The sequence below is a fragment of the Echinops telfairi genome, unplaced genomic scaffold (assembly GCF_000313985.2).
Source record: "Echinops telfairi isolate 266 unplaced genomic scaffold, ASM31398v2 ScPeMD7_17;HRSCAF=63, whole genome shotgun sequence".
NCBI classification, from domain to species: Eukaryota; Metazoa; Chordata; class Mammalia; order Afrosoricida; family Tenrecidae; genus Echinops; species Echinops telfairi.
Genome location: NW_022103914.1, coordinates 7,030,830 through 7,048,189, shown reverse-complemented (window position 1 = coordinate 7,048,189; position 17,360 = coordinate 7,030,830). Strand labels below are relative to the sequence as shown.

General features: G+C 35.5%; 1 protein-coding gene across 1 annotated transcript in view; it reads right to left on the bottom strand.

Annotated features, from left to right (window-relative positions):
- Positions 1-1,984: 1,984 nt before the first annotated feature.
- The window catches only part of PPP1R2 (protein phosphatase 1 regulatory inhibitor subunit 2), a 38,535-nt gene continuing 23,159 nt past the window's right edge, over positions 1,985-17,360 (bottom strand). Inside the window, exons 3-7 of the mRNA XM_004712281.2 lie at positions 14,961-15,068; positions 12,562-12,639; positions 11,822-11,919; positions 4,584-4,757; positions 1,985-3,738 (exon numbers count right to left, since the gene is read on the bottom strand). Of these exons, the coding sequence (XP_004712338.2) occupies positions 3,701-3,738; positions 4,584-4,757; positions 11,822-11,919; positions 12,562-12,639; positions 14,961-15,068 (496 nt within the window). The 3' untranslated portion in view covers positions 1,985-3,700. The remainder of the gene's footprint in view (positions 3,739-4,583; positions 4,758-11,821; positions 11,920-12,561; positions 12,640-14,960; positions 15,069-17,360) is intronic.

Sequence of the window (17,360 nt, the reverse complement as noted above, 5' to 3'; positions counted from 1 at the left end):
TAAACTTTTCAAATAAAAAAATTAAAGCCCAAACTAAACACCTGAAAAGTAAATGCTATATAGCACAAGATGTTTACCAGTAATCAAAATAAAATTTATCTATAAGGTCACTTTCTGTATCTAAAAGGAACATAAGCAAAGATCATGAAGCCATTAGATCTGGATGTATATCCTGCCATTTTCTATGTGGGAAACACTGAGACTCAGTAAATTGGTCAAGGGCATTCTTCTCATGAAAAAGTGGCGGTAATACCTACTTTGTATACTTGTTATGAAGATTAGATACAAGGAACCTAGTACAATGCTGGGCAAGAGTAAATAATGAATTCTTGATAAATGGCAGGTATTGTTATCATTTCCACTACAACTAAACAAACTGCTTTGCCACATTTACCTAATTAAGTAATGGCATGTAACTAATTACCTAAAATCCAGTTTATTATGCTATTTAATATATCTTATTCTTTTGAGATAATCTCGACTTACTGACACCAGGAATGACAGATCTACTCCTGGCCAAAGGAATATGGTCTTGAGATACTCAGGCAGCAGGAAAACATCTTTGACATACAAGCAATTTCATATTATCGTGCTTTATTACTTAAGGGGGAAAACGCATGTAAAATATAAGACAAGGGGAAAACTGTGGCTCACTTTAATCATTAACTTCAAAGTTTCTTTTACTGATGCATATATGCTATCGGGGTTATTGAAGGGTTACATCTCACACTGAAAAGTAAATGGAGGGCAGTGAATGTACAAATGTGCTTCACACAATTGACTATGTATGGATTGTGATAAGAGTCGTATGAGCCCCTAATAAAACGATTTAAAAAAAAAAGAAAAAGAAATCAAATGAGGGGGCGGGAGGAGGGGAATGAGGAGCCGATAAGTGCTTAAATAGAAACTAAATGTTTATAAAATAGTGATGGCAACATACGTACAAATATGCTCGAAACAATTGATGTATGGGTAGTTATATAAGAGCTGTTAAGAGCCCCCAATAAAATGGAAAAGATGTCATCAAAAGTTAAGCAGAGGAGGGGTTACAGGAGACACAGAAAAAAAGTTGAAAGTAAAATCTACTTTGGCTCTAACTGGGCATTTATAGTGTCTCCAAAGGCAAACAACTGGAATCATAAAAATTCATTTTCTGAACAGTTTAATACCATGTAAACTTAGGTAGTCAGAACTGGAAAACATTTTACTTGATGACATTTAGCTTATTACCTAAAATCCTACTGAGTATGCTACTTAATATAGCTTATTCTGCTGAGATTAGGAATGACAGTTTCCCTGTGACTTAAATTTAACAAAAGAACCTAGATAAAACACGAAAATCTGTTGTTTAAAACTCTTACCTTTACCTCACCACCCATAGAAGCAGTAGGCAAGAAATCAAACAATGATGTATTCAGTTAAACAAATCTGCTGCAAAAGACCTCTTTTTAAAGTGTTACGGAGCAAAGATATCACTTTGAGGACTAAGGCACACGATTGGAATCGTGATATTTTTATCTGCCTCATATGCATGGCAAAGCTGTATAAAGGCCAAAGAACTGATGCCTTTTAATTGTCGTGTTGGGGAAGAACATTAAAAATACGATGAATTGCCAGATGGAACAACTCTGCCTTGGAAGAAATACAGCCAGAATACTCTGTAGAAGTGAGGATGGCAACTTTTCATCACACAGACGTTGGGGATGCTATTCGGAGGGTCTAGTGCCCGGAGAATGGTATCATGCTTGCTAGAGGGTTAGTGAAAGAGAGACCCTCCACAAGATGGGCCGACACAGTGACTGCACTAACGGGCTCAAACGTCACAGCAGAATGGAGGAGCAGGCAGTGTTCTGTTCTGCTGTGCACAGGGCTCCAGGGACTCCTCAGTACCTATTCTCCCACCCTCCCCTCTCTACACGAGCAGCTCTTTCCACAGAGACAATAAAGTTTCTAAGAAGTCAAAACCAGAGAATACAGACATATGTATATGCATATATACGTTTAATCTCTAGATCTTCTTCTTCAAAGCATTAACATTCTAATTGTCTTATTTATAAATCAGTGGCTTACTAGCTAACGGGTTTTAGTAAGAGTATTGCACCTTTGTTCAGAAATACTTTTGAATCCATTAAAAAAAGAAAAAGTCATGCTTCTAACACCAAAAAAAAAAATCTCACATTTTATTTATTTTGACATACTGATATTTCCATAAACTTGCAAGTGGAAGCTCAGTATAAGTCATTTCATATATATAATATACATAAATTATTTTAAAAGTCTGTTCATATACTGGATTCTTTGGGTACAAATAAAAATTAAGATACAGATAATTGACAAGAAATAAAATGATTACTAAACCAAGATACACAGGAGCTGCACTTCACTGCATGAAAAAAATCAAATCATTCTTAATGTGTTAGAAGAATAAAGTTCATTTGTTATAGTATATATTATCATATTTCCTCAAGGTAGGGACCAAAGTCTTTTTTTATTAAAACATGTTCAGGCTTACTTCTTTTTTTTTTTTGTTCTTTTTTATTTCAGGCTTACTTCTGTGTACATTCAGAAACTACAATCATACCAATCGTTGCACAAAATTTATCATGCAAAATCTCAGCCATTTTCAAAGATCTAATTAGGTCAAACAATAAACCAGTAATAGCAATTAAACTAGCAAGCTGTACAACAGGGTGGTAGAGACAACGGTTGAACTGTATTTTCTGTGTCTAGTACTGCTGCTACTTAGTCTATTTTCTCCACATATTAAAAGAGTTAGTAGGCATTTATGATCAAAACAAGAATTTCACGGATGTAGCAAATGAGAGACGCCGTGAGAGAAGGGAGCATTTCTAATCGTTCCTAATGTATTGGTAACCCTTAGATACTTTATGAAGGTAAAGGATTGTGTTTTGTGTGGAAAAGAAATGGAAACATAGGAAGGAGGGAAAGGCAGCTATATTAAAATGATTAGTAAGATAGTGATTTAGATTATCTATTTTTTAAAAAGGATCTGAAACCTGCCCATCTAATGTACCAAAAAACAGCAGATTTTTTTTTTTTTTTAAACAGAGCAGATTTTAGTGTAAGTTTAACCCAATAATTTAATTGTGGGGAAAAGCTAGTTTTGATGAGAAAAAGTTGAACCTTTTTCAAAGAAACCCAAGAATTTAAAAAGTATTAAGTCAAGAAAAGCAGACAGTAACTCTTAAGTCTTTTCAATTAAACAAAGCTTGTTTAATTGAAGAATGTTGATATTTTTTAGCCTGAATACTTACCAACCTGCTGTTCCAATTAATTTTTGACTATAAAACCAAAACCACAAACACTTTTTAATAGTAGTAACTATGTCTAGAACAAAATAAATTAGGCTCCCACCCCTCAAAAAAGATAGTTTAACCTCTAACGCATAAAAAGCTATATTATCTTATACAAATGAACCATTGTTCTTATAAAAGTAATGTGGTTTTGGACTAATGATATTACACCATGTTTGTGGTGAAGTACTAGGCACAATAATATACATATCAATTAGGTATTTTCAGGCTAATCAGTCTCTATGGTTACCATTTAATTCTTGGCAATATATTATAATTGGTATGTATTTCAGCACTGAAATAATGAATTGTAGAGAACAAGAAGTGTATTATAGTAACAGGTTTATATTTGACAATTGCAACGTTGAACAAATCTCTTCTAAGAACTATGATTTGTGTTGCAGCTGGTCACTCATAGTAAATCCTGCAAAGACAAAGTAAAAAAGTCAACATAATTTGTTTATGACATATTTCCAACATTGGAGCTACCTGAGCTAATGTCTCTGCCATTGGCACAGATAATAAATATACAAATTTTAAATGCAAACAAGATGTTTCATCTATGTTAACATAAAAGACACCTCCAAATACTCTAAAGGACAAAACAGAAGAATCCCCTTGGTGATGAAGTCTGAAAATCAATGTTGGAAAGCTATGACACATTTTGACTTTAAGGAGTTTCAAACACATCTTTTATATTAAAAATATGTTCCATTTTGAAAAGCTCAAACTTTAATTTAGATTTTTATGACCAATAAATATAACCAAAACATTCCAAACAAAACAGACATCATCACTGCCTAAAGCCAAGTAAACCATTAAAACATAGCCTTATCAACAAATGGTTTAAATTAAATCAACTCAGGGAATAAAAACTTTATTATTTTGAAACTGGCTACAAAGGTTGAAATTTTAGAAACCTTTGGCATAGTAAGAAAAGTTAATCTCGGCAAAAACTTGAGGTCCCTAAGTTAAAAGCAACATAAAGGACATCATCACTTTAGGCACGAAGGACCACGAAATCCCTGGTGAAGGACATCATGCCTGGTAAAGCTGACGGTCAGCATACAGAGGAAGACCCTCAACAAGATGGACTGACACAATGGCTGTAAACAATGGATTCGAATAGCAACAAATGTGAGGTGGGTGCAAGGCCAAGCCGTTTCCTTCTGAGGCACACTGATAGCATCGCTATGAGATGGCACCTGATGCTCGTAACTAACAACAACAGAACCATGGAGCCTTAGCGATATTGTCAAAATATCTAACCTTGATTTGATTCTTCTGTATTCATCTTTTCTCCATCTGCACCCTCTAGCATTTCTTCAGAGTCATCCTCCTCGTCATCATGCAGGTCTTTTGAAATTAATTGTCTAGCTAATTTAATATTCAGTCCTTCGTTGTAGTGGAGCTTCCTTTTCATTTCAAACTGTCGCTTCTTTTCTATGGGACAGAGTCAGAGCAAGCTTATGAAGAGTCCTTAGCACAGGAACTCTCAAACTGCAGTCCAAGTCTCTTTTGTAACTAAACTTTTATCAGGACGTAGTCATGCCCATTTGCTTTTGTAATGTGCAAAGCTACTTCAATACTCAATGGCAAAGTCAAGCAGTTAGATCACTTAGTCTGCAAAATATTTGCTATTTGACCCTTGATAGAAGTTTGTGACCCCTGCTTGGAATAGTTCAAAAACGTAGGATGAATAAGATGGAGCTGTTAGAAATTACATTGGTGAAGAAAATGTAAAGATATGGAAACTTATCTAGAAAAAGCTGTATGGGGGGAAAAGCCATTCTATAATACCATATATAGAATTTAACTCTTGTGCCAACTCTTTTAAAAAATATTCATTTTACGGGGAAGGAGGAAAAAAAGTGGAGTTAATACCAAGGGCTCAAATAGAAAGTAAAGGTTTAGAAAATGATGATGGCTACATATGTACAAATATGCTTGATATAATTGATATATGGAATGTTATTAAATGCTCCCCAGAAAATTTATTTAAAACACACACACACACACACACACACACACACACACACACACAATTATTGTGTTTTGATGAGAGTTGACAGAGCAAATTAGGTTCCCATTAAACAATTTCTATACATATTGGTCAATGACTTTGGCTACATTTTCCACACTTTATTAACATTTTTTAGTGGTTTTTATACAATATTCACATATCATGCACTGCTATGATTAATTTGCTTTTTAAAAAATGAGTTGTATATACATAATCATGATCAGGTCTAGTGCTTGCACTTTTAAGGACTAATGGGAAAGCTGCTACTAAAAGGTGGTAGTTTGAACCCACCCAAGACCTGGTGACATAGGCTCCGGTATAGATTGCAATTTAGGAAGCCCTCTGGGGCAGTCACCGTGGGCTGTTAAACTCAGAATTGACTTAATGGCTCATAACAGCAAGCCCTGTGTCCACATGCACACACATTTGCACATAATTCAGTGAAAATAAGACAACAATCAAAACTGGTTAATTCTGAGCCTGGAAACTTTGAGGTAATTTTATTTTTTCTAAGTTTTCTATTTTTGTTATTAAAATATATATCTTTAAAAATCTTTATTATCCAGGGAGGCAGGGGAAAAATGAGGACCTAATGCCAGGGGCTTAAGTGGAGAAGAAATGTTTTGAGAATGATGAGGGCAATGAATGTACAAATGTGCTTTACACAACTGATGTATGGATTGTGATGAGTTGTATGAAACGATTAAAAAAATCTTTATTATCCATTAAGAAACTTCGATGATTTGAAACATTGCCAGCTAAAAATATAACCTCAGGATTTTCAGAACCTATAAATTCCCAGAGTAATTTGAAGAAAAACCTGTTAGAATATGTTGAAGTGATTCTACAATATTTTATTTATAGTCTCTATGACAAACACAAGGCTGATGGAAATCGAATTGATATTATTAATAGATGGTAACTTCAAAGGTCTATATGAAACTGCCAACTGTTTATTCATAAGTGTATTCATAAAATATTTTAATGTTAAAATACTTTAATGTCAAAAGCATAGATATCTCAATATAAACATCGCTTCAAAGTAATTTTCAGAAAAATTCAGTATTGTCACTTTATTTTGATACATGCTGACATCAAGATTTCATTTTGTCAGCAAGTAGAATTTTTTCAAGTCTAAAGGCTATTCAAAATACTTTCTCAATGTTCTCAAAGAACCTTTAAGTTTTTCCCCCAACTACTCTCTATAGTTCTCTTTGGGAGAAAGAGGAGGCTTTCTACTCCCATACAGTTTCAGAAACACACAAGGCAGGTCTACTCTGTCCTACAAGGCCGTGCTATGAGGTTGTTGGTGATCTGAGTAGAGTAACAGATGCTTCTCCTTTAAAAATAGATATGCATGGTTCATGTTATGACTGCTCACTTTTCAGCCTGTACTTGAGTTAGGAGGGTTTGGAAACTTCTGAGTCATCGACATCATAAACATTTGCCTCACACGATCAAGATCTTGTCTCCTTTCTTCTCTTCTGATTTGTTTTGCTCTTTGAGAGTGCTTCATTGCAAAAAGAAAACAAAAAGAAACAACAAGAAGGCTGAGCTATTTTACTTTGTTATTGTTGTTTGTGGACGGTATGTGTGTATTTTTCTGTGTGTGAAATCCAGAATAGGTATATGTATAGACACAGTAACACAATTAGAGTTTTCTTAGAGGTATGGCAATGGAGGTGGAGGGGAAATGGGGAGCTTATAACAATGAATACAACAAAGAAGAAAATATTATAAAATTGATTGTGGTGGTGATTGTACAACTCAGTATATTGAACTACTGAATTTTATTATATATGATTAAACGCCAATAAAACTGTTAAAAATTAAAATTTTTTAATTTAACTTTTTTGGCCTATCCAAAGGAAATAAATGGTTAATTTTGCTATCCTGCTAGGCTTAAAAGGTCCAATCCCAAAGAGGTTGAAGGGGGACTCACTACCATCAAAATAAGCCAAAGTTGGCTCCAGAGTTCCTGCACTAACAACCCCCCAGAACCAGGAAAGAGAGTTCACACTGAGCTGATAGTAAGTTCATCAAACACGGGCAAGAAAACTGAGTGCCTTTGGGCCAGAGGTGGAGCTAAGGAGCTGTATTATGTTCCTGAGCAGGGCAGAGGCTGAGAGTGAGGGCTGGTGGTGGGCACAGCTAAGAGTGAGGTTGGAAGATGTCCTGATTGATAAACTGTATCCTATCTCCCGGGCTGTTACTATTACTTCCAAGTTAATTTTGATCCCCGAATTGGTTACTTCTCAAATAACACCCGTAATTGGGATTATGGTCTGTGAGTTCTATGTAGTCATTACAACCGATTGTCAAACCCAGGAGAAGTAGAGTGCTGAGAAAGGAATGGCTTGTGTCAGAAATCTTAAGTTTAGAGAGTGGAAGTATATGTCTGACCTCTTGACAGGAATCAGCTTTGGGTCAAAGTAAATTTTCAACTTTCCCCTGAAGCTCAGTGAGGTCTGACACAGTTCACGTTTCAGGAGGGTGGGAGAGAGTGCTGCCTGGGAGTTGGTTACAAGGATGGAGAAGTACAAAAAGTGAGAATTGGATCAATGTCCACATTTAGGAAATGGTGGATTCATGCTGATCCTCACCACGCAATTGGAGATGGTGAGATTTGCCTCTTATTCAGCACATGGCATATAGTATTCTCTTAAAATTAGTTAGAAAGTATTAGTTTCAACTGTTTCAGTGATGCAGACAATCTTATGTATTCTTTTTTCATTTCAAGGGGACTTTAGTTTGTGGCAAAATGGAATTAAAAGGGAATGGAACTTCACAAAGGTTTTGAAAGTTCACACACACTACTGTTTTTCATACTGTGTATGATTTTTAAAAAATACTTTTATTGGGGGCTCTTACATCTATGACAATCCATACATTCCTCCAGTGTGTCAAGCACATTTGCACATATGCTGCCATCATCATTTTCAAAGCATTCTCTTCCCACTTGAGCCCCTGATATCAGCTCCCCATTTATTCCCCCTCCCTCCCCCTGCCTGCCCTTCCTCATGAATCCTTAATAAGTTGTAGATTATTATTTCCATATCTTACATCGTCCTCCGTTGCCCCTCACCCACTTTTCCGTTATTTGTCCCCCTGGGAGGGGGTTCTAGATTGATCCTTGTGATTGATTACCCCTTTCTGCTCCCCAACCTCTTCTAATCCTCCTGGTATCTCTACTCTCATTGTTGGCCCTGAGGGGTTTATCTATCCTGGATTCTCTGTGTAGCGGGGCCATCATGTTTCTTTAGTGGGTTGCAGGCAGTATTAAAAAGAAAGAAAATAGAACAAATTGGAATAATAATAATAAGTAATGCTTTGTAAAATTTTGAATTTTTCAAATTGGATGTTTAAGTGTATAAACTCCAAACCAAATTCACTGCCATGGAATTGATTCTGACTCCCGGCAACCCTACTGAGTGGGATTTGCTTTAAAAGAATGTGGAAAACATCGGGTTAAACCATGGGGAATTGAATTGCTACATCATGCTGCACGTTGCCATCAAGTCCTCCAGAAGGGAGGGCAAATCCACTTTACACGGCCTACCAATAGCATCAAAGTAACTGACATCTCCACATTCAAGAGAGAGTACTTTTTTTCATTTTTATTGATCTGAAAGGAAAGAAAGGTACCATGAGTCTATTTAACTTGTAGTTTTTAATTCCGAGGATTATTAGGAGCATTTTCTCTTTTCTGAATTATATTTCCAATCTTCAGAAAATCACTTATTTCCAAGGTTAAGACATACTGAATTTGGTTTTGCTTGTTATAAATTTTTTATATAATTTAAAAGTATATAATGTATTCATTTCATAGTAAGCTGTTAATATAAGTGGTTGCAATCATCTCTGGATATTTATAATAACTTTATAATCCTTGTTTGACCGAATACAAGGACATTTAAGTTTTTCTGTACTTTTTCTCCTCCTCTTCCATAACTAATATAATGTGCCTGATTGTTTTGTATTACTTAATAGAACCTCTAAATTACTTTAGTCATTAAAAGTTGATGTTCACTGAGCACTTTCTACATGTCAGAATCAGTGCTCAGTACTTTATTTCAATGCTTTACCTCACTTAATACCAACCACTGACTCTAAAATATCTTTAAAGCTAATTTAGAAGTGATGAAACCAAATGTCTGAGAAATTAAGCAACTCAGTGAAGTGACATTGACTCTAGAGTCAATATTCTTATAAGATATGATAAAAAAATTTTAATGCAATAACCTTTGAGTGTCTACTACATGCCAGGTATATTCTCATGGAGAAAATAAAAAATATACCAAAAATAAATAAAATATTTTCATAAGTGCCACAAAGAAAACTAAACAAGGTAATGGGACAGTGAGTGTTGAAAAGTAAAGTGTTTCTTTTGACAGGGAAAGAAAAGATTAGCATTTAAAATTTTAAAAAATAATTTTATTGAGGGCTCTTACAGATATTTTAACAATCGATAAATCAATTATAGCAAGCAAACTTGTACATATATTACCATTGTCATTTTCAAAATATTATCTTCTACTTGAGCCCTTATTATTAGCTTCTCTTTTTTCCCTCCCTCCTCCACCCTCATGAACCCTTGATAAATTACATATTATCATTATTTTCATATCTTACACCATTTGTTGTATCCCTTTACCCACATTTCTGTTGTTTGTCACCCTCGGCGTGGTGATGGGGGTAGAGTTGTACATCCATCACTGCTATCGGTTCCCCCTTTCTCACTCCCCTCAAAGATTAGCATTTGATTTGAAAACTGAATGTTGCTTTTCCCAACATAAAGCTAAAATGCACTATGATAAGGATTGTCTAAAAACATGAAACTTTATACAATTTTCTCAAATATTTCTCAATATTTTCTCAAATCTTTCATCGCTCAAATGATTTTATACACTAGCTATACATGAGTAGACATTTTAGTGAGCTTATATTGTAAACAGGCTGATTTTCTAAGAACTTTCACTGTCAAAAAAAGAAAAAACAAGGTTTTTCAAAATTTGCTTAAGGCAACAAACATCTATATAAAAAAGCAGTAGCTGAATTAATGGAATTAAAACAAAACCAGCAAATAGCTCCCCCTGCCGGCTGAGTCATGGAACCACAATGAAGAACAATAGTCCTTAATGAGAACCAATATAAGGGGTTTTAGCTTACTAATGAATTCCCTGATCTCAACAGGTTTGAGCTTTTAGAGAGCAATGAAGAAAAAACCTCTAGAAACAATTTATATTTGGAGCCCTTTTAAGGAACCTCACGGTAAAATTTGGGAAAATACAGATGGTATTACCACGTAAGGTAGAAGAAAGGTAGAAAAACACTAATTTCTTTTACAACTATTAGGTGCATTTCATCAAATTTTTTGTTGAATAAGTTACAATATAAAGATTATAGGAAAGAACAGCCAAGTCATACTGCAGTAGTTACACATGACAAAGATCTTGACAGTTAACTAGCAAATATTAAGAGCCTTAGTTCTAATATTTCAGTACAGTATAGGTAGTCCTACCATTTCAAGGCTTCCCATAGACTTCTACTCGTTTCCCTCGTTTTTGTTTTAAAGTGTATTTCCTTGCATCTCTTTTTTTCTATACGTAGACATGGTTTGTTCATTTGAAAGACAATTGAAAATAAACTATATACATCATTTTTAAATCCCTGAGGACACTTAGGAGCCCTGGTGGCACACGGGTTAAGCACTGGGCTGCCAACGGAAAGGTTAGTGGTTCAATCAGGAGAAAGCTTTGGCAGTATGCTTCATATCAGCTTTGGAGATCCTAGGAAGCAATTATACTCTGTCCAACAGGTTCACTGTGAATTGCAATGAACTCGAGAGCAGTAGGTTTGTTTTGTTTTAGAGATGTAATCTACATCCACACAGTTCAAAAAGTGCCAAATGCAACAAAAGTGGAATATCAGCGCTCTGCCCTCCCACCTCAATTGGTAGGCACGCTTACATGTAAAACCACAGACAAATGAAGTAGGCAGCAATACTGCAATTGTCTGTGCTATCCAGGCTACCAGACATCCTTTTCCATTCCTAAAGAGGGGACTAACTTTCTCCCTTTCCTACGACACTCCTGCTCTTTTCATTCAATGGACCTTCACTCTATCAAGTGGTCCACTTGCTAAGTGCCACCACTGTCTTAAATAGGCAAAAACACAAGCAATTACCTCTTGTATTTAATAAGATCATCCAAACACTCAATTGCTCTAAAAATACATAGCACACTAAAATAAACCATGGAAGCAGGACTTAGAATTTTTTAAAGGACAGTATATTTTCCAAAATTCTTAAATCAAGGAGGGGGGATGTATTATACAATAAACCCATATAAGAAGAATCCATATTATAAAAACACTGCTCTCCATCCTCCTGCTTCTCCAAAAGGGCATCCATTTGCCAATTTTCTAAATGGTAGATTTATCTTAGCAAAAATTGTGAATATAATGATGACAGCAATAAAGCTACCTTGTTCTTCAGGTGACAGGTCATAATCCTCCTCCTCCTCACTGCTTTCTTGGTCCTGAAGCCGATATTTTGGGTCAAAGCCTTCAGCAGCAGTTAATCTACACAACAATCATTTACACACAAGTCAACACTGTGATAGTGTCGTCTAATGCCTGTCCCCCGCCCCCGCCCCCCAGTCCCTGGTAAGGAAAAAGGCTTATTTAAACAGACTGAGATAATAGCTGTTAGCGATTTCAGCATGCCTCTGGACACCAACCAAGAGTGAGTTCTGGTTAAAGGTAGTTTGTAACACTGTGATATTCTTAGATTATTCAAGCACCATATTCAACTTTTGAGTCTCACAAGAAGATCTAGAGATCAGTACTAAGCTAGCTGTCATAACCTGATAAAGAAAATAAAAACCAAGAGTGGGAATGGGGGCTAGAAGTCACTGAGTAGCAAAGGATGGCAACATCCGTCTCATTCACTTACTTCTTATTTACATCTTTAAAATGCAGCTGTCAAGAAAATTAAAAAAAACCCAAAAAACCACAGGCAGAGCTGACTCACCTCAGAACCTCAAGTTAAAGTACTCCAATGTTCCTGCCCCCTATATACCCAAGAAATTACACAACAAAGTTGGCAAGGAAAAACTTAGCACGTTTCTCACTGTATAAGGAAAGCACAGTAACATGTCTTCCATATGCACAATGAAATACAGCACACCTGAAAATACTTGATAGTCAGTCGTCAGTACTTACTTCTTAGCTAAGATATCGGGGGTCATGGCTTCAGTGGTTTCTGACTCACTCAAAACATCATCATCATCACCAATCATACTGAAATGACAAGCACATTATAATTAATATCTGGAACAAAATTTTGCAAGTAAGAAAACAAAATACTATTGTCTCAGTTAAAATATCGATGTATTTATAGTTCTATAATCTTTAAAGTTTACTTCATTTCTGTCCATTGCAAATATTCAAAAAGTATAACACCAATCAAGGAAGGCCTCTAACTGAAACCATTAAATTACTGGAAACTCAAATCATTGGGGGGTGGGGTGGTAATTAAAATATCACAAAATTTCAATTTTTCCACTCAGTAGGAAAGAATAAATCAGGAGAAAAACAAAACAAACAATTCTGGCTTCAGAATATGTATTTATACATCAACCTGAAGGCAGAGCCAAATGATTTTTGCAGACACAAGACTAGGTGAAAATAACAAAATTAGATCGTAAACACCTAATTCAGGAAATGTAAAAGCCATTTAGCATTCCCATTCTCCCCTCTGACCAAGCCCCTGAAAAGTACCTAAAGTAACAGATAATAAAATTCTTCCAAATCTCATGGAGCTCTTATTCACAACAAACCAAAACAAAACCCCAAAACAAACCAAAACCTAGCAATAGCCAAAATGCTATCTTCCTGGGTCGTTAGAGATTGAGTGAGTGAGTCCCATAGGTTAGATGATGCCCTCGCGTTGTTTCCAAGGGAAGCTGAAGCCAATTTACTCACATTACTAGGTCTAATACCTAATTAAGCAGAATAGGCAACATAAAATTTGTCAATTTGCTACTCATATAAGATTCATTTTACAAAATTTACAGATGAATTGTGTGCGCCCAGTCAATAAAAGAAATAACAACCTTCTGTACATTGATACTGTGAGGCTTTTGTCGTAGTATTAACATGATCTTTACATTAAAAGCACCTTCTGTTATATACAATTCTTTTAAACAGTGGGGTGTGGGCATGAAAGGAACTGGTAAAGCCAAGTCCTGGACCCATATCTGGGGGGACGTCAAAAAAGGTTGTGGAAAAGTGGAATTAAGAGAAAATGGATTTTTTCCACTAGTTTTTTGAAGCCCCTTGTATTTGGGCAAACAATAGCCTCAATTACTTAAAGGCCAAGTAACTTCTTAGTAACTATCAAAGAAAAGACCTAGGGGTAAAGTAAAGGAAAAAAAGGAAGTACCAAACTATCTACCATTCAAATTGATTACATTATAAATATGAAAATGTAAAAATAACAGTTACAGCCATTAAAAACTAATTCTTTTAGGATAGTTATCCCTAACCAAAACAGCCAAGTGATTTACTGGAAAGGGAAAAAAATCCTAACTTCAGATTATGGCATAATAAAGGTTCTAAGATATGTTTTGAAGTATAGGCCTGTAATTAGGAGAAAAACAGATATAAATTTTCCATAAATGTTTTATTTTTCCACTCAAACTTCATTACTATCAATCTGAGTATCTATACTTCCTTTCCCATTATTTGTTTCTACCCGTGCCACTAGGGTGGAGCCCTGGTGCTGTACTGGGGACGAGTCGGGCTGCAATCCTCATGGTCTGCAGTTCCAAACCACCGATGCATTAGAGGAGGAGAGATTGGGCTTTCTACTCCCGTGAACAGCTACAGTGCTATGGTTGCTATCGGTTGGCGTGGACATGATAGCGGTGAGTTCGTGTGCGTAATCCACGGCACTAGCTTCAATATCATGTCTGAACTCGTTTTTACTGTCTGTTATCAACACATCTCAAATCATCTTCCAAAATGCTCATCCATGGTTTTAAAATATAAAATATAATCCTATTTTTAGCTGTAACCCTGGGTTTGCATTGTTTTACTTCAATGACAAAATATTGTATCTCTGGAAATCTTGTTCTCCAGTGCATCTTCTCCTGATTTTTATTGGCTATTTTGTCTTCATACTGACTAGTGTTACACGTTATCATTTCACAATCTAATTTTTTAAAACTGCCAAACATCACAATGCAATTATCTGAACTAAATTACTAAGGTAAATTCAAAATTAAGGATATAATGACAAGCAGCCATCTAAGTTCACATGAAGAAGCTGTGATCCACATAACAAATTCCAAATATGATGAAGGGAAAAGGGTCAGAGGTTAAATTGTGAACACCCAATTTGGAGAAGGCTAGGAGAACAGTGGGAGCCCAGATCCATCTGCAGAATTATCTAGTCAGATTAAGTCTCTGGCAGAGGCTTCTAGACACAGACAAGGGTTAGTAAGCAGTGCTCCAGTAACAAATGTAAAATAAAATGCAGATTCAAATTGGCTATTATCCAGAACTATCACATGTAAAATGAATACAAGTCAAAAAGTCAAATGTTTACATAACATTACCTATGGTAAGGAGTGCTAGGTTCATCTATTTTCATTAAACCATAGTCTTTGTCTGCTGGATGATATGTTGCCAGGATGTTCATTTCATCCCACTTCTGGGACTTTTTACTACACACACAAAAAAAGTTCACACATTTAGAATTCACAGACACCCAAATTCCACATTTCAACCTATGTTTGACCAATAAATATTATATTTTACATGTAATTTCTTGGAACAGAAACCAATTTAGAGTAAAGGCTTAAAAAGATAAGTATTTATAATCAAATATACCACTGGTATTTATAAAATATTTCTCTCACATATATTAAATAATAGTATTTAGAATTTACATTAGGCATTCAAGACACTGATAAGCTTAGTCTTCATCTGGCCCTACAGAATTTTTAACAGCAAAAATGGAAAATCTACACATTGCTTGATCTCAACAACTATGGAATTTTTAGTTTAATAACAATAGAGATATTTCTTTGACCTAGTTCATTAACATTGAAAAAATCAGAAAATAAAACTTTAGGGGAAAACCTCATTTAATTCAGATACCACTAAATAATTAAGTTAGAAGTAAAATTATAGCCCATACTTTTAGTCTAAAAAAATGAAAGTTTGCACAGAAATGGTATAATCAGATACTTTCTGGGAGACTCAAAGCACCAAAACTTACAACACAATGATCTAAACTGTAAGTTAAAAAACATAGGCACAAATAATAATAATGACCAGTTAGTTACTTTTGAGCTAAAATATACCACTACCACCATGGTTTTTAAGCCCTTGTTTTGTACTTAAAACTACTTTACAAAGAGTCAACATTATAGATGTTACACTAATTCTGCATTTTGTTCAAATCGTTGAGAACTACTATAGTTCTAATTTTCTTATATGTACCAATACTCAGATCCTGAAATGCCCTTGAAGAGTGGCACTTAAGGTTTTTTTGTCTCATTTCCCTCTTCATGCACTCAAAAGGGTTTGCTAAGTCATTACAGGTGCCCACCCATGGCAATTAACCCTAACTGTATGCCCCCTTGCTTCCTGATGAACCCAGTGTGCCCATTTCAGGAGTTACTTTGACTACAACTTCCTGTCACACCTTATCTTTTTGATACCTCAGGAGTCAAAGGTAGACATCAGTCCTGGCACACATTCCACAAGTAACCCCTCTCACTTTTCCCTAAAGTAGCACAGCAGTTGCCCGATGTCTTTCACTGCATTTTAAAATAACTGCCTTTTTATTCATTTAGCATAGAATTAACCTGGACATCCACTCAATGTACTTGAAGTTTCAACTAATCAGATTAAAATGTCACTAGGATTAAAAGAGGCGGCTGGAGTGAACAAGTCATAGGAACCACCACTAGGAGGACAGCACAAGACTGCAGCATTTCCTTCTGCTGAACACAGGGTCACGACAATCGGAACCCAACAACTATACCCAACTTGAGTCCTAGTAACAACCCTTCTTACAGTATTGCATTCTTGAGAGTGATCACTGTATAATGTCTGTTTAACCAATGATAAAAAACAGCATACAAAATCTGGGGCGAAAATGTCCTGAGACCTCAGCACTGTAAGTAATGAGTTCATGTAAGCCACCCAGAAGAAAGTTTAAATAGCTTTCATGCAGAATTCCTTCAACCTTTGGCCTACAAGATGCAAAATTAAAAATACTTTGAAATATTTGATATGTCATAAAATGAGAATTTCGAAAAAGTAACCAGTTTTCAATATCTGACTAAATCTAGTTTTAGAGATTTCATTTACTATTAAATAGCTCTACTATAAACTCCCATCTAAGGTACAATAAAAAAATAAATAGCTCTATTATATACAGATTTCTGTACATTTAGAATTAAGAAGGAAACAAAAGCATTTGACTGGTAGAATAATGCAGAAACAGGAGCTTTTGACTGGTAGGATAATGTGGAAAAATGACCTAAGTTTTAAGAGTAGATTAATTTTTGTGAAAACCCAATTAATGAAAAGAAACCTTAGATACCATAATGAAATGTTCCTTTTCCAAATAAACAATGTCTCTGAAATGACAGCCAGTGATGAGAGACAGAACTGGAGGAGCATAGGGAAAAGTTCCATCAACTCTAAACTGAGAGTGCCTGGGTGGTATATATTAACTGCTAACCAAAAGGCCAGAGGGGAGTCTACCCAGTGGTGCCTTAGGGGGAAGGCCTGCTGAGCTATTCCTTGAAAGCCCTATGGAATACACTTAGATGAAGTTCAAAGAATGAAAAACTGAAGTAATGACAACAAATGGTTTCCTTTAGGAAGAAGGAAAAGATTGCATGTATCAAAACTATTTCTCCATATATTCCATTATGGATTATGTTTTATGTGTCCACTTATCCTGATGAACAAGTTAGGATGTTTCCACTTTCTGGCTA